Source organism: Seriola dumerili, unplaced genomic scaffold, assembly GCF_002260705.1.
Source record: "Seriola dumerili isolate Sdu_G_001 unplaced genomic scaffold, Sdu_1.0 BDQW01000052.1, whole genome shotgun sequence".
Lineage (NCBI taxonomy): Eukaryota > Metazoa > Chordata > Actinopteri > Carangiformes > Carangidae > Seriola > Seriola dumerili.
The window spans coordinates 21,388,114-21,410,392 of record NW_019174307.1 but is presented as its reverse complement, the minus strand read 5'-3'; the positions used below and the strand labels follow the sequence as shown (position 1 = coordinate 21,410,392).

Sequence of the window (22,279 nt, the reverse complement as noted above, 5' to 3'; positions counted from 1 at the left end):
AAGCATTAATGCCAACAACTAACTACTTTCAGCCTGAGGACTTGTTCCTCTGCTTTGTCTCATGTGACAGTAAACTGAATATTATTTTGATGTTGGACAGTTGGTTCAACCAAACAAGCAACGTGAAGGTGATTTAAAAATGATGATGAAAAATGATTTTTGCTGTTGATATTTCAGATGTCACCTATAAAACAGGACAGACTGTAAAACATGGTTAAATACAGCAGATCTTCACCTGCTCATGTCAGATCACTTTACGCAGCATTACCCCTCCCACATCCAAAATGATGATCTATTTGGATTTATGTTACTGGAGTTTTATAATAGTTAGTTTATAAAAGAACCTCTCTGAGCCCAAACATACTGTAGCTCATATCACTGTGTAGAATAACAAACATTTCTGCCAATATAACACATATATTTGTTCATGTATGATTCGGTGTAACAGCAATGCTTCATACTAATTTTGTATCATGTTCAGTTAATGTGAAAGCCCAGTTTGTGGTGAAGGGAAGTGGGTTACCGCTTCATTTTCTTCCTTTTTAAAAAAAAAAAAAAAAAAAAGGTCAGAAGAACATAAGAACATTTCTGTATTTAAAGTAGAAAAACAGTTTACTTTATACTCTTTACACAAACAGAGGGATCTGTGAGCTCCAGAACAACAAGGAAGTAAAGCTGATGTCAACAGAACACAAAGATTAATACATCAAATTAGACAGTCGGGGCAGAATGAGACAGAGAGAAGTGTCGTGTTGCTGTGAAGCTGCGTTTCACACGAGAGTCAAAGAGCAGAGCTGCGGCAGGAAAAGCTTCTCGTCTCTTCCAGAGTGGCTTTGTTGCCACGTTCGAGCGAGATGAGGCAACACCTCCTTCAGGCGACACTATATTTGCACTTTACTGCTTGCTCAGCTCAGCCCAGCTCATCTCATGCCCCCCCCCCTCCTCTCCAGTCTTACCACTGCCCCTGATCCCTCCCCTCTCCAGCCCCCTTCTGCCTCCCCTCCCTACCCCTGCCTCCCAGCCTTTCATTGGCTGGTGGCCCCAGCTGTTCTCATCCTAATGGGATTCTCCTTTTTCCCAGCGTGACATCATTACTTTTTTTTTTTCCCCTCCCGTCCGGCTCTGGTGCTGGAGGCGTGAGAAGGGGTGAGCGGGCTGCCGGGTGAAACAAGTGGAGGGACCACTGCTCACACAGAAACAGTGACGTCCATGAGCCGTGTGTGTGTGTGTGTGAACTTCAATTCAGACGATGAAAAGACACAGAAAAATCACAAATTGTGATGTCACAAAGACACAGTCGTCACCCTCAGTCAGTCAGCCAATCAGAAGACAAAACACCCTGCTCTTGTTAGAGCTCCAGAGAGAAGAGAGAAGCCCTCAGCTCTGATCAGCTTCCTGCATAAATAGTAAACGAACATCATATTACGCTTTTCTAGTCTTAAAGATCACAAAAGTTGCCACATTCACACACTGATGGAACAGACGCAACAATTTGGGGTTCAGTATCTTGCCCGAGGACACTTCAGCATGTGGACTGGAGGAGCCGGGGACCGAACCATCGACCTTCTGATCAGTGGTCGACCCGCTGTACCTCCTGAGCCACAGCCGGCCCAGTTGTAGAAGTGGAGCTTTAACCACGAGTGGAAGTGTAGAGCAAACCTTAGGCAGGGAGGTAACTATGGTTTGCATCATATGTTCCAGCAGATGACAGAAATCTGGACTGGAAACTCTATTTCTGACGGAAACATCTCATCAGTTTCCTGGAATAAGAGTTCAGAGGAACCTCGTGTATAATCCTCTGTAATCACAGTCATCTGCCTCTGAGCGTCTCCATCTTATCTGACATTTATGACAACACAGTGACGGTCCTCATTTCAGCTGGTTTTAAAATCCCCGTCAGTCGTCACTGTTGCTGCCGGTTGGTGCCAACTGTATTCTGGGATATTGGCTGTACAATGCAAATAAAAAACACAAGCAAAGTCAATCAAATGATCATGTCTTCATGGAGGGACTTTAACAATATAAACAAATCACAATCTGCACCAATAAAAGAGGAGAAGAAGACTGGAAAGAGGAAACGATGTAGGTTTCAGTGGTGAGGATGAGCTGCTCCTCTCTGACTGACAGTGAAATATTTGGATCAACCTATGAGTGATTTTTCAGCATTGTTGACTGAAAACACCAACAGATCAATAAATCAGCTGATTAATGATCATAAAATATATTGTAAGTTGCAGCTGATGTTATAATAATAATTAGTTACGTCTATAATGTGAGACGATGAGCAGCGGTGATGTCATGAGAAAGAGAGCAGTGGTCGAGCACATTAATCTCTGACCCCTGCAGGAGCGGTGTGCCGCGACCCGCGATGACCTTTGACCCCGAAGGTGACGTATGACATGATTGGGTGATTGGGTTCTGGGTCAGATCTTTTGTTGTCTGCGAAGGGGGTTAACAGGGAGTCCATCGGAGGGGCGGGGCGGAGTCAGGAGTGTCACAGCAGACACTGGACAGCATATGGGCTCGTACCTTCACACGAGACACGGCTTTGGGTTTGGACGCCGCTGACCCTGTTCCCATACGGACAATCTTGGATCAACTTTTTAGAGAACAATGTGTGACATAATCCAACGAACTGGGTGAGCAAATGGCGTGGGCGATGAATCGCATATGCTAGATATATTAGAGTGTGGCGTTCTTGACCCACTAAAACATGAAAGGCGGAAAAACATGTCACAGCTCTAAAAGAACAAAAACACATAAATGGCTGTTTACTCGTGGACTGCTGGTTTACTCTGTATCTCATATGATCACTAGGTTCCTGGTTCCAGTTTGGGTCCTTTGTTTCAGGTCCTCCCCCCTCTCTCCCTTTGTTCGCCGTCCGTCTAGTGGTGAAACAATTAGCCGATTAATTTATTAGTCAGAAATTGAAAATCGGCCAATCGTCTAAACCAGATATCAAGCACAAATGCCCATAATTCACTGCTTCCTGTTTCCTCATGTGAGGATTTACTGGTTTTCTTTCTGTTACGTTGAATATCTTTGATGGTTGGACAAACAAATAATCTGAACATGTCTTCTGAGCTCTGGGTAATTATACTGCACATTTATTTTTTGTATTTTCAGCCATCATGCGGATATAATAATGACAAGACCCTGAGAGTTTCCTTTAATGGGAAATAGATAGATAAATAAATACATAATTATTTGAAATAAGTCTTTCGCTTCTACTTGGAAAACACACTTAGTTGTTTTCAAGTTCAGGTTTGAAATCAGCAGCAGCTCTAATGTTTCATTCATGTTCATTTGTCCAAAACAGTGCAGGGTCCACATATTTTAGAGAATTAATATGTATGAAAAGGGATTACCCACGATGCCCAAAAATCTGAATAAAAACAAAAGCACAAAGATAAAATCTGAGTAATCACTGTTTTCATTACAATGGTTTGAGTATTTATGTTTAATTCACTTGTGATCATCGAATCCTCCCGTGCTCTCCTCCCTCATGATCCCCGTGTCTCGATGTCTTGACATAATGAGCTTTAATTTGCCTCGTTGTGATCATTATAAAAGCATTTGTGAGACTCTGGTGTGATAATCAGCAAAAGCTGATTTGAAATTGATTTGTAATTTAACTAATTGTTCCCAACCACAGACACACAAGCACATTATGGGTCGATGATGATATTACTGCAGGGCCTTGTATCTGTAATGTGGTCACTGTAGACTACTGTAAGATCACCGTGGAGCACAGGATCACTATCAGTCGCTATGACGACAGCAGGAACATTACGGGACAGTCGGTCTGGTTTCAGCTGCAGCGATAACAACATGGCCGCTCTCCGGCTGCTGATTTTAGACGATTATCCAGTGATCACAAAAAGATCACAGATGACGTCAAGATCAAACTATTTTGTCATCACTGCGTTTATCATATATTTATTGATCATATATAATTAATAACTCTAATAATCATCATCATCATATATAATTATTTCCTGATCGTGAGAAAACAAAAGGTCATGTTAAGATAAAAACTACTGCGTGTGTGTTGTGGCTGTGGTGTGTGTGTGTGTGTGTGTGTGTGTGTGTGTGTGTGTGTGTGTGTGTGTGTGTGTGTTTGTACTTTGCTAGTTTACACATCAGAACCCATCCAGAAAAAGTGGGCCAACACAAAGCCTCCTGAATGGCCAGAGGAGGACAAAGAGCAGATCTTGTTATCAAGCTTCAGTGGGCACAAGTGTACATAATGAAAAATTTACATTCCCACTGCCATCACACACATGTGGCATAGTAGCGCTCCAGCTATCACCCAGAGGCGTTCCCAGCGTGCTCAACAGAACAGCTTGGCTTTCCCATACATGCTTATCGTAGCTCGACGGAGGTTTACAAATGATCTACATTAAAACACCAACAGAGGGTCAGACCATTCTCTCTGTGCTGCAGTTACCTCTTCATCTACCTCACTTTATTTCCATTCAAAAAGAATGGGGAGTTTGACCAAGTTTCATTTAAAAATATAAAGTTTATTATAACATTGTTTACGTATTATTGAGTTGTAAAATAACTTGCCTAAGGAACTTATCTTTGCTACAACTCCTGAATAACCAAAATTGGTTAGTTTTAATCTTTAAACCTGCAAAAACGTATATATTTCTGGCCACTTGAAGGCAGCAGTAACATATCATCAGGTTAATATGGTGAAGTGGCTAATTTAATGGCTTCTTTACAAATCAAGCAGTTATAGAGAAACATTTTCATTCCTTTGGAGTCATGTTTCTGGCCACATGACAAATGTGAGTCCAGTATTCCCTCTCTCTTTCTTTTGGCTCAGTGTTTGGTCTCCACCAGCTCCTGAGGGAAGAATCTGGCTCCACCATCTTCACCAGCTGCTCTCCCTCTGAGTCTGATCACAACAACGAAAAGTTCTGAAACCACCAGATTTCTGGATCTTCTCAAGCTGGGAAACCATTAAGTTTTCATCTGTTAATTGACAGTGGGGAAAAACAAAAACACGTAGATTTTGCTGTCCCAGAATTGAAAGACAGAAGTTCTGTTTTATCCGCCGTTTTCTTCCAGTTCCCAAAAACACAGGAAGCTGCACTGGAAAAGAATCAGAGTCGACTCACTGGGTGAAATTTCTCTCGCTCCAACAACATGATTCAGAGCTGAAGCTCAAACTGAATGACTTGTCTGTGCTGCTGTCACTTGAATATATTTCTTCAATCGGTCACAGAAATCTGAATAATGATTTTATAGTAGCATGAATCTTCTCCGGAGCTGCAGTAAAGTGTTGCAGAAGAAGACTCTATGAGCACGGCCAGTCGACTCTTTGCCGGACACGGTGCGGTTCTTCCTCTCACTGGGCCCCACGCCGGCCCTCGGCTAATGTATCTGCTCCAGTATTTGATAGATCGAACCTGACAAACGAGCAGTGACCCTGAAAATCAGACAGTTTGTCATACTTCAGCTGCGTTTGGAGGCATTTTTCTTTTACTGCGTGTTGTTGTCGGCGCTGGAAGGTGTTGATGCAGCTGGAAGGTGAAGCTTCATTTTAATAGTTTGTTTCCCATCGAGGTGCAAGAAGATCCGGTAAACAAGTTGTGCATAGTTAAGGACAATTAGCTTTCTCCATTCATTTGACAATTAAAATAATTTACTAAATTGTGGTGGCAATATTTTTAGAAGGTTGCAGAAAGGTTGCATGCAGCTTTATAGTAATCAGGGAAAGACAGGCTGAGGGAAACTTTCATTAGAAGTCTGTTGAGCTGATCACAGTAATGCACCTGAAGCTGAAAACATCATTCTACATCTTAGCATGTGCAGAACATAAATTCAAAGTTGCCACCTGTAAAGTTCGGTCAGTGTGTCAAGCAGCTGTGTGTTTAGCATTTAGCTCGCTCATGTTAGCCTAGCTCGTGTAGCTATCATCACTAGTTTGGCAAACACAGCTGAGAAGCCTGAGCTCCGTAAACCTCCATAATCTCTGTCCCTCATGAGGAAAACTGTGGCGTCACTTGGTTAAATACTGAAAAAGTCACCGCCGACGTAAAGAGCTGGACCTTCGCATCTCAAAGCTACAACCGCACACGGGATTCAGGACGCAGACCCCAGCACTTTGTAAACCAACTATACACCCATGAAGAACATGGCACTTTGGCAAAAACACAAATGTAAGTTTTTGAGGACAGAGCCACTGAACCGCACAAGACCCGGCCCAAACCAAAATCCAGTTGTCAACACCTTCAGGAGACAAATCTCTCTGTGCTTGGACTGTGACCCAGAGTCCAGCTTGGCTCTGGTCCTGACCTTCATCCTGCAGCCTCCAGCACAAATCCTACCCCCCCCCCCCCCAAAAAAAAAGTAAAAGTACACAGCAAATATTTATCAAATATTTGACCACTTTCAATTTGCCCCATCATGCTATTTACAACCGGATTAGTGCGGATGTTCTGTGCTCGCGCTGCTTCAATTCCCTGCCCAATCCCTACATGTCACCCTGGCATCCTGTCACAGTGTCGCTGCAGTCCACCATGTACCCTCAACAACACACACACACACACACACACACACACACACACACACACACACACACACACACACACACACACACACACGCACTGCCAAAAGAGACTTAAAGTGTTCTTAACCAATCACAGGAAAGATTTGGGATCAGAAGTTACTTAACGCAACAGAGCTGTTGTTAAAACCACTGGGTGACACTTTCTCTTGAGGTATTTTAAGACTAAATACAAGAATGTAAATCAAACAATGATTATTAGATTATTTTCACAGTCAGTGGCTGACGGCTGCGTATCGTTTGTTTACACCACATATCGCACGTCTCTGCTGTCAGGTCACATGGGATAACAATAGCAGGAGTCTGAATCATGAAACAGGGCTATATTTGGACGGCATTAACCCAGCGTATTAAGCTCGTGGGGTGGGGTGGGGGGTGGGAGTGGGGGTGGGTGGGAGGGTGGAGGGGGGGCACGTGGTGACAGAAACCCACGGTGTTGGATGCGTTAACGCTGACGATTAGAGGGAGGCGGAAGCGCCGCAGTTTACTTTGGATCCGTGCCAGGATTGATTCAGAGTCAGAGCGCGGGCAGCGAGGACGAGCACAACGTACACAATTACTTTTACTTTCACAGATGAGGAGGAGGTCACACCTTCCTCACTCCTGTTGGCGTATTCCAGCATTTTAACAGTCTCGTATTCTGATCTGAACACATTTTCCACAGAGGATCCGGAGCATCCATCTCTCTGTTTACATGATTCTTACATTAAAAGTGTCTTAAAGTTTTCTTCATTGACGCACAGGCTGAACACGATCAACCATTTTTTTTTCTTCTCTAAATGATCATGAACCCTCCCTGCACCCGACTCCAACAGCCGCTCTCCGAAATCTGTCTGAATCAGTTCGACGTGGGGAAAAAGCTCATGCAGACGCAGACTCACGCTTCGTTTCACACCCACAGCGTCCTGCATGCGCCTCGGGTCATAACGCGACCGCGGCAAAACTGACTGGACTTGGCTCCAGCCACAGGCCGGAGGCTACAGGACACACTGTGCTGCATTATTTTTTTGCACAATAAATCATAGCAAACGAAGCTTGAGGAAAAACACAACATATGACACAGTTTCAGACTTAAAACGTCACCAGACAAAAAGTCCAGGGTCAGTTTTCCATCATACGTTACCGACATACAGACGAGGGACTAATTAAAGGGAAAACCTGGGAAATGAGAGGGAGCAGGACGACGCGGTGCAGGACGGCGTCACTGGATGGTCTGATGAGTGTGAGAATAATGTGAATCATATGCTGTGGCCTTCACAGTCACCAGGGGCCACCGGCACAAAACACCTTCATTTATGAATAACCTTAAAGTCTGAGTTAAGGTTTCCTCAAAATTAAAAACAGTTGCACAGACACCCTTAAGTTTCATCCTTAAAGTTTCCTTAAAATGTTCACTTAAGTATTAAAGGTTTCCTCCTTGAATCACCTCTGATTGTATCTTAACTGCATCAGTTCATGGTGATAAATGACGAGGAGGAACATCCCAACAACAGATTTCATCCATCACAAGAACCTGATGGACATCCTCAACAACGACGAATCGATTTTTACACCAAAGATTCGATCGATCGATTACGATTTGTCCGACTGGAGCTGCATCACCCCCCTTTCCTCAGCTCCTTTGCAGTTACTGATCACATGATGATGAGTTAATGATCGCTCACCGAGTGTCTGTTGGATGTTATTTGCAGATCAAATTTACTTTTAAGGACGTGTTTTCTTTCGTAGAAGTCTCCTCCTCCTTGCCTTCTTTTCTTCAGCCTTTTCTTACTGAGACACTTAATTTGCCACCTGCCTGTAAATAACGTCGCTGAATGATCAGGTCCACATCAGCTCCAACGTGATTATTATTTTACAACGAGGGAAAAGTAACTGATAAAACTCATACGATAACTTCCATGGACTCTGACTGTGACTTCACATGAGTGTTTGTTTTTACGAACTGCTTTTAGTTGGACACTGTTGACAGGAAGTGTAAACGACTGCAGCGCTTAGCTCAGGTGTTAATCTGTAGCTATAGCAACATGGTAGCTGCTAATCAGGAAGCGCTGCTCAGGATGGACTCCTGATGTAGATCAGTAGTGAGAACTGACATGTTGTATATGTGTGTGTGTGTGTGTGTGTGTGTGTGTGTTACTACAGTTTCCTGTTTGCAGCGATACAAACAGCCAATCACAGGGCACCATGAATTAAATGAGTCTTTAGCTGTCTGCAGTGTATTTAAGCGAACACACTGCTGCTGCCTTTTCCACTAATGCTATCTACAGCCGGGGGTATGTATGATTTAGTCTGAGGCAGAATATATTAAATTTTACCACTTTGTGTGTGTGTGTGTGTCAGTGTGTCCTCCTGCAGCCACACAAACACACACACACAGCGCGGTGCATGCATACAGGATGTGTGTGAGTGTGTTTGTGTGTTAATTATTCTAGCAGAGTGTGAATGGCAGCGAGTAAATATAGAACGTTTCAACTCCTTCACCCCCCGAACACTGCAGTAAATGAACACGCGATGCACACATACCACCCCCACATTCACTCACATACACATGGATGCACGCAACACACACACACACACACACACACACACACACACAGCCTCACATATAGAGGCTGAACATGAACACGCGGTCACTAATGCAGGGGGAAAGCACGCACCCTGTGCTGCTTTCGTGTCTCCTGAGGTTTTGCGATCACATGGTTGCATATTTGCTTATGAGAGGCGATCCAGAGAGATGGGAGGAGGAGGAGGAGGAGGAGGAGGTGAGGAGCGACGGGATTTGGGCGGGGTAGGGGTGGGGAGGGGTCACTCCTGATTACCAGGTTTTCCCTTTGGTGGCCTGCATTCCTCTCAGCGCTGTATCGTGATCAGCGAGGGCTGGGGGGGGGAGGGGGTTAAGCCATGTAGGGGGAAGGACGGAGGGAAGGACGGGCAGAGGGAGGGAGAGGAGGGAGAGAGGAGAGAGAGAGAGGGAGAGAGGGAGGGAGGGAGGGGAGGGTCGTCATGAAGGGATGACCCACTGCTGATCGGCTCTGCCTTTCATTTGTGTGCAGATAGATGACCTACAGGAAGGAGGGGGAGGGGCGGCGATGCTTCAAATAACGAATCATCGCCCTCGTTCGGAAACAAAACAGAGATGGTATCATGACATGTCACAAGACTTTCACAGCGGCCGCTCAGCTTACGTAACCAATCCCGGAGCAGCGGCGGCCTATAGACACGCCGTCGCACTGTAGCTCTGACGGATACTTCCAGCTGTGTGCCAATTCCCGTGCGTGCCGTGTCATGGCGGCGATGTACGGACAATAATTTCATTAAATCCGAGTTATTTGGCCTCGTTTTCTCTCATCAGGCGACGCGCTCTGCAGCTGCAGCCCCTCGCTGAACGAAAGAGAAGTGACTGACATGAACTCCAGTGGCATTTATTTGCGACGTTAAGAAGGAGATCGAGATGCTGCTTCTGTGCGATTTCCGTCGATTCCCTCCGCAGCCGCCGGAGAACACGCCGACTTCATGTGCACAACGAAGCCGCTGTTCCTTCTATTAGCAGCAGAACAGGGTTTTACATAATTTATTTTCTATATCCATGGCCTGATCCAGTGGGAGTTGCATAATGCGTGTGCTCTGCGGGTTCCATGTTTGCCGACTCGATTAAGGGAAGACATTGTATGCTGGTGCTTTTTATAATAGATATAATGGTCTGCCTTATGGAAACCATCTACTGCTGCGTGATTTGCAAAACTGAAGTGTTTCACTGTCACTGGGAGGATTAGGTCCTTCACATGTGGCCAGAGGAAATCAGTGGAAAAACGTGTAAGGGTTTAAGTGAAGCTGTTGTCGAAATATTATCCAAATCACAATAGGGCCAAAAGGAGCTGCACATTTTATGAAGGTAAAGTGTGTCACAACAGACCGATATAAATGAAGCATCGTGGTGCTACAGACTATAACCTGCACTATAAACCATAGTTTCCAGGTGTGAGGGAACATACCAGCAAATGACCATCGTTCATCTCTTTCCTTTCACACAGTGGAAATATGTTCTGAGTTTTCCTCACAAGACGAGGCTGCTTCACGTAAACTGTGGTAAACGCTGTGCTCCCTCATCAACGCACCGATTAAAAGACCTTTCCTTGAACCTGCAGTAGCTGGTATATTTGATATATTTTGTTCATATAAAAACTATTGATTTGTGCAGCTTTAAAGTAAACTGTGCACTCTGGCAGGAGGACATTTTACCGCTGTATCCCAAACACGAGCTGACATCAGTGAAAAAGTTGGATCCTGGAGACCTTTGACTGAGAGTCTGAAAACACCTGAAACAACACGTGTGAACCCGCAGTGTTCAGCCGACACCAAACCACAGCAAAGTGAACCCTCCGCAGTCCACAGGGATTATTTCTCCTAATCTCCATCTATATTTACAATGGAGTGTATCTCAAAGAGCCGCGGTTCACTTTAACAACAGTCATGCCGCTGCGATACGATCACAGGATTAATCATAATTTCATCTCCTGTCCGCCGCAGATTTAAACCGTGATCTATGAACTGTAACTGTGACGCTGGCTGAAACTCAGAGCAACAGGAAGGACCATCTGACGGAGCAGCGCTTACGTAACAGCAGCCACGTTATGGCAGCCTGCGATTAAAACTCAGGAAAATGAGAGCAGAACCAGAAGGGATGGACGGGGTGAACTGAAAGGGACAGCGAACAGATAAAAAAAAAAAAAAAAAAAAAAGGGCGATCAAGCCATTTGGCTGCAGGCGATGACTCTTCCACGAAACCCAGCAGAGCTCTTATTGGCTTAGTTGTGTCATCCAGGATCTTGTCAGGGTTTCCTCCTCCGTAAACACCGCAGCAACTTCTCCACCAATCCTCAGCGAAGAAAAACTACAGGCTGTGCTGATGTAGGGCGAGTTCTCAGGCCATAAAATAAAAACACACCAAACACGATGTGACTGATTAATTGTTGGAAGGTTGGAAGATTTTTACAGTAAATACACCATTTAATGAAAAACATGAAGAGCTAAACCTCGTCACGTGGGAGCAGCTCTCAGCAGGAGACGCGCTTCACGAGAGGAAGAGGAGGAGAGGAGATGCTCTCAGCACAGCTGTGTAACCAGGACAGTCAGGGAAGCAAACGATCACTACACTCTGGACAAACGGATGAGATGCCGTGTCGACTGTATCTATAAGTTTGTGTTTGCACGTCGTCTACCTCGCTGACCTGCATCAGACATCGTGCAACATTATGCTTCTGCGAACGAGGCCGTGTATCAGAGTGTACGGCGAGGAAAGCAGCAGAATCTGAGCAACTGACAACAACGGCAGAAAGTCCTGAAGAGAGGGCGAAACCATCAGAGAGACGGTGTGTGAGCACCAGATACAAACAAAACTCCCTGGAGTTTCACCTGGTAGAGCACGTGGTCATGTCATCCCCTCGCTCTCTCTCTCGCTCTCACTACAACACCTCCACAGGACGCCTTTAACATCTACAATACTGCAACCATGAGGCACAGTATTTGAACAAAGCTGTTTGAGCTGCAGCAGTGTTTCTATGGATACATGTTATTAAAAAATCAAGTGTATCCTATAGCGTTCACCTTAAAAAGCTCATTTGTCTGGCACCAGAAGAGGGAATCTCCCAAATCATTAGAGAAATGCAAATATTCATATCAGGTTTTATAGCCACTGACCCCACACGTGGATAAAGAGGAGAGAGCAGACTTATTCCAACAAGCACATCACTGATTCTCTACGGTGAAATTACCCGTGACCGCACCAACTGCTGGAAACAGGTCGTGGCCTGAGAAGTCAGAAAACCACCGGTAACAAGGCGTGAAGCAAAGTGTAAATCTGCACTGTCATCACAAAGCTGCACACGACAAAAACAAAGACACTCATCGCGTCTCGTCACCTGGAGCGACGGGGACACAAAATGACATGGGACACATTTCCATATTTCCCTCATTAGGTGGGAATCTGGGAGCGTGAGTGATCGGACAGGGCAGGCGACAGTTGCGAAGACGGCTGAAAGGTGCTTCACACCCGGAGCGGGGTGATCCCGGCGTTATCGGGTTTTAAGAGAGTCGCCGCCTCCTCCTCTCTTCAGACTGGCTGAGAGGGGCCGAGCCCATTGTGGCTCCAGACAATAACAGAGATGGCAGCTGGGCTGGATAATACCGTCAGCCAGATTAACCGGGCTCTGCCGGGGCTTTGTTCCACTCCTGCGACATATTCAATTACACGCGCGGCGCGTGACGCTTGAGTGTTCAAACTTCAAATCATGAACCTTCCTTTCAAAACACGGATATTCAGGAGGAACCATACATCTGCACAGCGCAGAGCAAAAACCTAATGCATTTTAATAGTTAATGAAGGTGGGCCTCTCCCAGCGTTTAACACTTCTTCCAAACAAGCCACACAAAGCCTGGAAGCAGTGGCAGCGTTCCCGGACTGTACCAGAGCTAAGTCACGGCTCAGACCACCCACCCTCAGATGCCTCCGACGTGCAGGATTTGTGCTGTTTACATACAACAAATTATGGCTGACCACAGAGGCAGCCCCGAGCGACGGGCCCTCGGGGGCCTCGGAGCTTTCTCTTCTGTGTGGTAGCAGCTTCTTTAATGTAAGAGCCCTGAGCTCGTTAATTACTTAGAGACTGTCCAGGAAGTAGGCTAATGCAGTTAGACAAGAGGGTTTGTCTATAGGCTACACTTTGACCTATTGGTACTGAAATCCACTATCAATAATTCACCCTGACAGGTTGAGTGGCCAGTGAATATTTCCATGTGTTACAGAATGGGAAATAATGCGTTCACTCACACACACACACACACACACACACACACACACACACACACACACACACACACACACACACACACACAGAGAAACTTCTCTGAAGAGGAAAACGCTTCTCTGTTTGTTTTTCAGCAGGTTTACGCAAAAAATACTGAACCGGTTTTCCCCGAACTGGTCGGAGGGATGGGTCATGGACCTATAAATTAGATTTTATCTTTCTATGGTCTCTGGTGTATGTTGTTTGATTGGTGGAGGTCTGCGCGCTGACTTTATCACTGTGTCTGTATTTTATATCTGACTTAGACGTGTGCGATGCTATTCTGTTGTTGGTCAAGAACATTGACTGCCATTAAAAGCTCTTTTCTGCTGCTGCTCAATAAGCAAAATACAAGAAGGAAGGTTCAGTCCCTGGTTCTCTCCGGGCTGTCCCTCGGGCGAGCTTAAGGGGAAAGGGTGATCAGGCTTTTGCGGTAGCTGCCCCACAACCGTGGAACAGTTTACCTCTTTTAATTAAATGTTCCCCCTGTGGACATTTTTAAGACTAATCTTAAAACCCATGTTTTCGTTGGCTTTCGAGCGTCCCTAAGGTTTTCATCTTCCACTTTTATCCCTTGTTTTTTTTTATTTAGCTGCTCCATGTTCGTCTCAGACCGTGCGATAGTTAATGCATCACGTTTGAGCTGTTTCCATGTTGTGTGTTTTTCCTCGTATATTATTCTACAGCACTTTGGTCAACCCTGCTGGTTTTCTTTAAACCTGCTTCATAAATAAACTTTTAACTTTGATTTTTTTTCCTCTTGAAAGAGAAATTTCTCTGAAGATGAAAATGCTTCAGACCTGCTTCTTTTCATTTCTTCTGGAGCCTCTAAACGTACACAACATGTGAACAAAGCAGCCAAACACACACACACACACACACACACACACACACACACACACACACACACACACACACACACACACACACACACACACAAAAAATATGAAATGCATTTGCTACATCCGCTGAAAACACAATCGTATCGCCGGTGCAATATCCTGTCCGTCTCACCCCCAAACAGCCCTTTCAAAAAAGCCGCTGCCTTAAACAAACATTGCTCTGACTTCATTTCATAAATTCTTTAAACTCGAGGGTTTTCTCTCAATTATTCATGCTTCAAGAGCATCCGACGGCCGCATTGCAGCATTCTCTTTGAAAGATCACCGCCTAAAATAACAATGTCTTCACTCCGCATAGTAGAGAAGAACCGTACACATCCCATCCACTGGCATGCAAACTCCTCTCCATGCTTTGGTGTACAGTTTTAATGGACGCCTAGCAAAAGCTCCATCTCCTAATCCCCGTCACACACACACACACACACACACACACACATACACACACATACACACACACACACGTAGACATGGGCCCTGATAAAATATTGAGGGCCCTTTCCCTGGTATGAAATCATCTGGATAAGGCGGTGGCCGCTTGCTCTTCTCTCCAGCCGGCAGATGTCGGGAAACACAAATACAGAGCGAGCGACTTGGCTGTTGTGACAATCTCATAAAGGTCGGAGCGACCTGAGCAATAACGGAGGTAACGGCCGCCACTTTAAACTGCTGCTTCCTGCTCAGAGATGTCTGTAATTCTGTTCATTACAAACCAAAGATGCTAAAGAGTTTTCTAGGATTTTTTGTTGCTTAAAAAGAACAATCTCACAATTTGGGAAATCTGCATTTGCCGTAGAGTCAAGATCGACGACTGAACAGCAGCAGGTGCTATTTGAATCACAGCCCTCATCATTTAACAATTAAAACTCCCATGACAATTTCCTGTGAGGCAGTGTGTGTCTTATACATGACTGCTATCTGAAAAAGAAAAAACACAACTGACTGTCTTGACTCTACTAATAATTTTTCTTTAAATGTATCAGCCTGTCTAGACAAATGAAATGAACCACATGACGTAACCCTGCTGCTGCTGCTGCTGCTGCTGCTGCTGCTGCTGGGTTGTAGCTGGATCTTCAGGCACATGTCAACATGACTTTGAATGATGTTGTGGTTTCAATAATGGGACTTTAAAGATGTTGCGTACATTTACTCTGCACTCAAAACTAAAGACGACTGAGCTGCTGAGGTTGCAATTTTTATCACCTCCGACAACGAGGTTATGTTTTCACTCACGTCTGTTTGTTTGTTTGTTTGTTTGTTAGTCAGCGAACAGAGTCAAGTGAACCGATTTGCACCGAACTTGGTGGAGGGATGGGGCATGGACCGGGGAAGAACTCATTAAAGTTTGGGGCAGATCCGGATCATTTTCATTAAATTATATTTTTTTCCTATGGAGTCTGGTGTGTGTTGTTTGACACTGGAGGAGGTCTGCACACTCCGAGCGCCGTTCTAGTTTATTTCATTAGTGTCTGTATTTTAGACCTGCTTGTGTGACATCTGTGTATGACATGTGCTATGCTATGCTGTTGCTATGCCGTTGCTATGCCGTTGCTATGCCGTTGCAATCAGTTAACTTATGACTGTTATTACTCAAGAAATGACATTAACTGCCCCTAAAATCTCTTTTCTACTGCTGTTCAATGAGCTAAATACTAAATGTCAAGAAGGAGGTTTATTTTGTTTATTTTGATGAAGCTAGGCTAACAGTTTCCCCTTGCTGTCACCGTTTGTGTTAAGCTAGGCTAAACATGCTGCTTCAGACCTCTCCCTGTGCTGGACACCTAACTCATTAATTTGATATCGATCCTCAGCGAGTTTCACAGCAAACGAAACGATTCCCCAAAACTGTTCTGCTCACTGGAAAGAGGTTTATGTGACGGATGAGCTCAGCGCATCCATGTTCTTATGCAACACAGTCGTCCAAACAAACACAGATCGTAACACTCCCGATATTAGACCCATTATATTACATCTCGGCTTTGTCACAACACAGAATACTTCCACCTACAGTACAAAAGGCCCATGTGTGACCTTTGACTTTGACTGCTGTTATGAGCCGAGCGGTAACGGTGACGTGACCAGTGATTTACCGGAGAAGAAGTTCTTGGCTCTCAGGTAGCTGACGCTCAGCCGGAGGATGGAGAGCTTGTCCAGACTGGCGGTGACCTCCTCGGGGAAAGGCAGCAGGCTGGCCAGCCGCTCCAGCTCTCCATTCAGACGGTCTCTGTGCCGTTTGGACGGGTTGGATTTGGCCCCTTCAGCCGGTGGCTGCTTCACCCTGATCAATACGATGGATAAAGAAGTCACAACACAAACACCGGCAATCAAAACTAATAGAAAACGTGATCTCTTCAGCTTTCTCTCGTTTTGTCCGATTTTATTCTCACACATTTTGTTTTTATTTTAACAATATGGTGGAACTACACTGAATTTGGGATTAAAATATTAAATCCTGCTTTACCAGAGTTTTGGTGACTTGAGGATTATCATAGCATCAAAGTTAGAAAGCGTATTTCTAAAGGTCATAACCTTTTTGTGATTTGCACTTTCCATAAGAATGATACAGTACTACTGTGAATTAGCATTTTATTTGTTGTTTCTGTTGTGTGAATGTGTGAAAGTAATGTATAATAATATTATGTAAATATTTCACTCAGAATAAATATAATAAAGTTTGTTTTTATTTCACCCAGGCTCACCTGCTGACAACGTCTAATTTCCTGGAAGGCGTCTGTCAATGTTTGTGTTGATGTATTTCGTTCATGTTTAAGGAGACACAGTTTTTCCTCATGAAACAAAAACAACTTCTTACACGGCAACAAAAACATGTTTTAAAATAAGTTTTTTAAATGGTTAACGTATTTAAGTGGGTACATTTTGATTATATAATAATAGGTAAAATTGGAAAAATAAATACTGATAAATAAATACAAAATATTGTGCGTCACAATGTGAAACCACTTTAGTGACAACTGTAGTCTGAAAGACTTAAATACAAATAATTTCAAGTGATAAAAACTTATATAGATTTAAAAACAACAAAGAAACAAAAATCATATTTTAAATAAATACCAAACACAGGCGGAGGCTGGTTTTTATAGTGAAACCCTGAACTTTGCTCCGTTCAGGAGGGTTTTTAAATCAAGAAAATAATCTCTAAAACAAATAACGACCTATGATACACACGCTTTATCCAAACCACACACACACACACACACACACACACACACACACACACACCCACAGAACACAAACAGAAAGCCTGAAAGACAAACAGCTGACATTTGTGGGTGCGATTTACGTCATAGAACAAAATATGTTTCATGTTTACTGAGCCACAGATTTTATTTTCAGTGTAAATTAAAACAAAATCTGAACTCGCAGCTCAAACACATAAAGCACATTTATGTTCATTTGATGAAGAATTCAATAATATTCTCAGTGTGATTCTGACACTGAGGCCTGTGTCTCTGCAGCTCAACACACAATTACTGGTGAGTCGATGTATTAAATGTAGAAAATGAAAACGATCAGGTACATTTGTAGAGATCGTGTCCGTCTTATTTATCTGTATTTTCTGAATCCATCTATTATCGTTATTGTTGCTGGAAACTTACTTTCATTCACTCTCTTGACCATTCTAAATGGTTTGGCTCCACTGGTCTGTAAAGTCTATACACTCACACACTTGGTTATGTAACATGTTTTCATGGCTACACCCAGATGTTGACATAATATAAATGTGGTTGTGTGTGTCCTACTTCCCAATCTTGTTTGTTTCATACAATAAACAATAAAACAATACAAATGACTTTTTTAAAATTAAAAACATTAACTAAAAAGGTTTAGTCCGTCTAATTAAAGGTTTAATTTATGAAAACAAAGTGAAAATACAGGTCAGTTTTACTGCTGTAAACAACCTTTGAACTGAATCATAAAGCATCAACCTACAGAGTTAAGTTGTTCTTGTGTTACTGCCTGTATTGCTTCCACTTCGGCCGCCGTGTGGGTTCATACACGGTTCAGATGTTTGTGCATCAAAAGTTACAGACATTTTTCCACAAACAGAGAACACGGGTAACGTGACGGTGACGCGGGTTGACAGTCTTACAGTGAGGCTGCCATGACTGTTCCTAACTCATACACACTGACACTGACGCGTTTTATCACTGAGCATGAATCTGGATGGATGGAGATCTGTTTATACTGCACATCAGTGATGTCACTGAGCCCGACCGGCGCTGCTGCTCTTTCCTGTTGTGTGCTTGTGTGTGTGTGTGTGTGTGTGTGTGTGTTGACTGCCACAGTAAAATTATTATTCTCATTCTAATCAATAATATATTATAAACTGATGAGGTTTGAATCAGGATTGGTTTATTGGGATGTAAATATTGTAAATGTCTTTATGGATAATTTAACTAAACCTCGATTTACAAGGAAATTAAGCTGGAACCAGATAAACTGATGATCAGTTTAGTTGTGTGTGTGTGTGTGTGTGTGTGTGTGTGTCCCAAATCTGATCCCCTGAGTCAAATTTCAGTATCTGTGTGTCTCACACTCTTGCGTCTGTCTCAGCACAAGGAGGATTATTCAGGATTGTTTCGTGAGTCCTACATTTGCAGGAGCTGAGCCTCCTTTTTAGGAATTATCATGCACTGCTGATCAGCATTAAAATTCTCCCAGATTAAAACATGTTCAGAGGAAACGGTCTCGCTCACCGCCTGCGACATGTACCTATCACAGGTTAATTCATGAGTTACATGCATGAAAAATTACTTCATTATTAGCAAAGCCAAACCTACAGCAGTGATTTGACACACATACAGTGGGAGCTGCAGGTCAGTGTGATGACGTTCTCATCATGTGTAGCAGCACAGTTTGGAGCTTTTCCAAAGTCAGTCACATAAGATCACGTCAAAGCAGATTTAGATTCATTATCTATTTGTCTTTTACTTACTTTTATGACACAGATTTCTGAATCACTGGCAGGGAAATGGTGTCAGTTTGATGCTATGGTGTCAGAGCTAAACAATTAATGTAAGGCTGTATAAAAACATCAGGTTTCTTATCTTTAATTTAGATCTCAGCTGATCTCAGCTCAGGATTTAAATGTTTACGTAAAAAAAAAAAAAAAAAAAAAAAAAAAAAAGCCTAAATAGAGCCAGGGAACTGTTTCCAAAACATTTTTTCATATTAGGGTGTTAGTCTATTGAATACATAATTTTGTTAAGGCAATATTAATTATCACAAATTAATCAAAACAGCCTGATGAGAGAAAAAACTGTCAGTCTGATCCTCTGAAGGGCGTTTAGACAGAAAATGGCGTAACACCATGTAAGGCTGAGAGTCGGTGAGTCAGTAAAATTATTATTTTTTAAAAAAAAACATACATTTAATTGTGCGATCTTTTCGTTTATTTTAAAAATAGCTTAATTGATAAAAAATCAAAGGGGGAAGTGCTGAAGGTTAAAATCATGTCGGTGATGCTGCAGGCCTGCTGTAATCCGCAGCTTTAAAACGACCCTGCAGGAACATTTCCGCCCCGTTCAGGCCTCGAACCTCCCGAAACACCTTAGAAATGCACAGAAATATTCAGCAGCTCACACGTGCATTAAAATGAATTTACGTCGAGAAGAAAATTTTAACCTTTAAAATTAAAATCTCTTTTCTAAATCGATGAAGAAAGTGGTTTCCGTTCGTGTTCCGGCTTCAGGTGCATTTGGACGAATCACATTTCATACAGGTCGATTTTATGCTTTAATTTTAATTTTTCAGTCGATAGCACCGGAAGTGGCATTAAAAAAAATATTTTAAAAAACCAAAGAAAGTAAAATGAACTTACGCTCTCTGAACTGGTTTTCTCCTCTTGCGTCCTGCATACATGACGGCTCCTCTTATATAAGCCTCGGACGAATCCCTCACAAACACACACCGCTTCTTTCTGCGCTACATGTAAACCACCAAGAAATATTCTGCTGTAATCCTCCACATCAACACTGTTGACACATTATTAAAAACAAACAAACAAAAAAAAAAAACTGAAAATACTGGCAACTTGTGTCGAGCAGGATGTTTGTTTTTCCTTGTTTTTCCACTTCGGATCAAAAATCAAAATCTGAAGAAGAAAAAAAAAAGAAAAAGAAGTGACGCAGCAGAATGTGATCTGCGACAAAAAGGACTACTTGGAAAAATAAGCAGACACTTGTCGTCCCATCAGCTTCATGGAAAGATGAACTTGCTCCAAGTAAAAAGGCGATGTTGTGTTTTCATCCTCATGAAGAAAAAGAAAAGAGGATGATTATGATTGAAGAGGCGCAGTCCGCTCAGAAACCCTCCTCATGTTTCCTCCTCTTCATCAACACAACTTCAAATAAACTGGAAAAGCTTCAAGTATTTACATTTTATAATCTACATCGGCGGAGCTCTCCAATTAGCGCCGGACAAGAGCTGCAAAGAAGTGGGGGCTCGGAGGGGAGGGAGGGGGGGGAGGCAGCAGGTGCGCGCATTCCACCGGCGGGCACGCCCGACACAGATTTTTAATGGGGGTGCGCGCACGCGCGCTCAAGAAGCTTCTTATGTAGTTACAGAAAAGAGGCAACGGCGGGATTGATTGTGAGTGTTTGTGCGTGCGCGGGCACGCGGGAGAGTCTCCTGGAAACACAGGCCGAGCGCGTTCTCGCCGGCGCTTTCCCGAGCCGCTCCCGTCGTCCAATCAGCAGCGCGGGAGGCGAGATGGAGGTTTATGTTGAGCCTGCAGTGGCCCGCGCTGAAATGTGGGTCAGGGGTTAGACTTTTAAATAATGTACAGTGAATTCATTTCAACATTCACCGGAGCTCTCTGTGGGCCTTCACCTGCAGCGACGCTTTATCTGAGCCGGTGTTACGGTGGGAAATGTTGAGAAGCTGCGGTCAGTGTGTGATCAGGAGGCAAAAACAAGGAGGAGGGGAAGCAAAAAATAACCGATGATCAATAGTTACTGGAAGTATAATTTGAGTGATAGATTTTTGCAGCTCTGATGAAAACATTCAGGCGGACTTGAAAACGACACCACTGTACGTTTTGGGAAATTCCCCTAACTCAGACAAAATGATTGATCTTGTATCCTTGTATCAAAATTTAATAGTAAAAAATAATGATTTTAGCATCTCTTTGTCATCCCTTGTGAGTTACATGAAGCTGCAGAAAACCATTACTAAAAATAGAAAATCTATTTTATCTTCATCATGTCAATTAAAACAATATTAATGTTTGGTAATCTGCCTTTTCTCAGTTTCAGACGTCAGGAAACCTACAGGTGGAAATAATGACATTAAAGATGGCTGTGTTAGTTTCGGGGTCTTGGTGTTGTGCATGCTGGTTTACAGTCAGTTTACTGGGACACCTGTTAGAACAGAGTCGTCATTAATGTTATCAATTTAAAAAACAAGGCCTATTGTTACGTTATGGCTGTTGCAAACTCTCCAAAAAAAAAAGTCTTAGGTAGTGCAGGTTGTTCTGTTTACTCTTCATCTTTTTACTTATGTATTTACTTTTATCCACGGCTCTGAGGACACTGCATGTCTCTGTGATTATGTTTGGAAACTTTGGGGTGACACTCAGCGTTTAAAACTTAGTGGATATAATTTGACGACTCTACTTGTAGGCAAACACCAGTGTGGAAAATAAGAACATGTTTTAACCTCTTGTTTTTACCAAGATTACTAATAATATAACCGTCTCTGGGGCCCCAAGGCAAAGACTTGTTCTTGGGCCCTTAATGACCCTCACTATGGCAGCTTCATTTCCCCAGGAACCTAGAAACCAAGCTGTACTATTGCTGAAGTGATTTGTGGATTCATTGATTTATATAAAGACAGAAAATTAATTGGCATTTTGATAATTGATTAATTATTTAGGTCATGTTTTAAGTAAAAAAGAAAAAAAAACTCAGCTTTTTATGTTTCCTAGTTTTCCCAAT

At 43.2% G+C, this 22,279-nt stretch overlaps 1 protein-coding gene across 1 annotated transcript in view; it reads right to left on the bottom strand.

Annotated features, from left to right (window-relative positions):
* Nucleotides 1–20,204, bottom strand: part of LOC111218321 (aryl hydrocarbon receptor-like) — a 42,260-nt gene extending 22,056 nt beyond the window's left edge. Inside the window, exons 1-2 of the mRNA XM_022740571.1 lie at nucleotides 20,164–20,204; nucleotides 16,412–16,599 (exon numbers count right to left, since the gene is read on the bottom strand). Of these exons, the coding sequence (XP_022596292.1) occupies nucleotides 16,412–16,599; nucleotides 20,164–20,204 (229 nt within the window). The remainder of the gene's footprint in view (nucleotides 1–16,411; nucleotides 16,600–20,163) is intronic.
* Nucleotides 20,205–22,279: the final 2,075 nt, after the last annotated feature.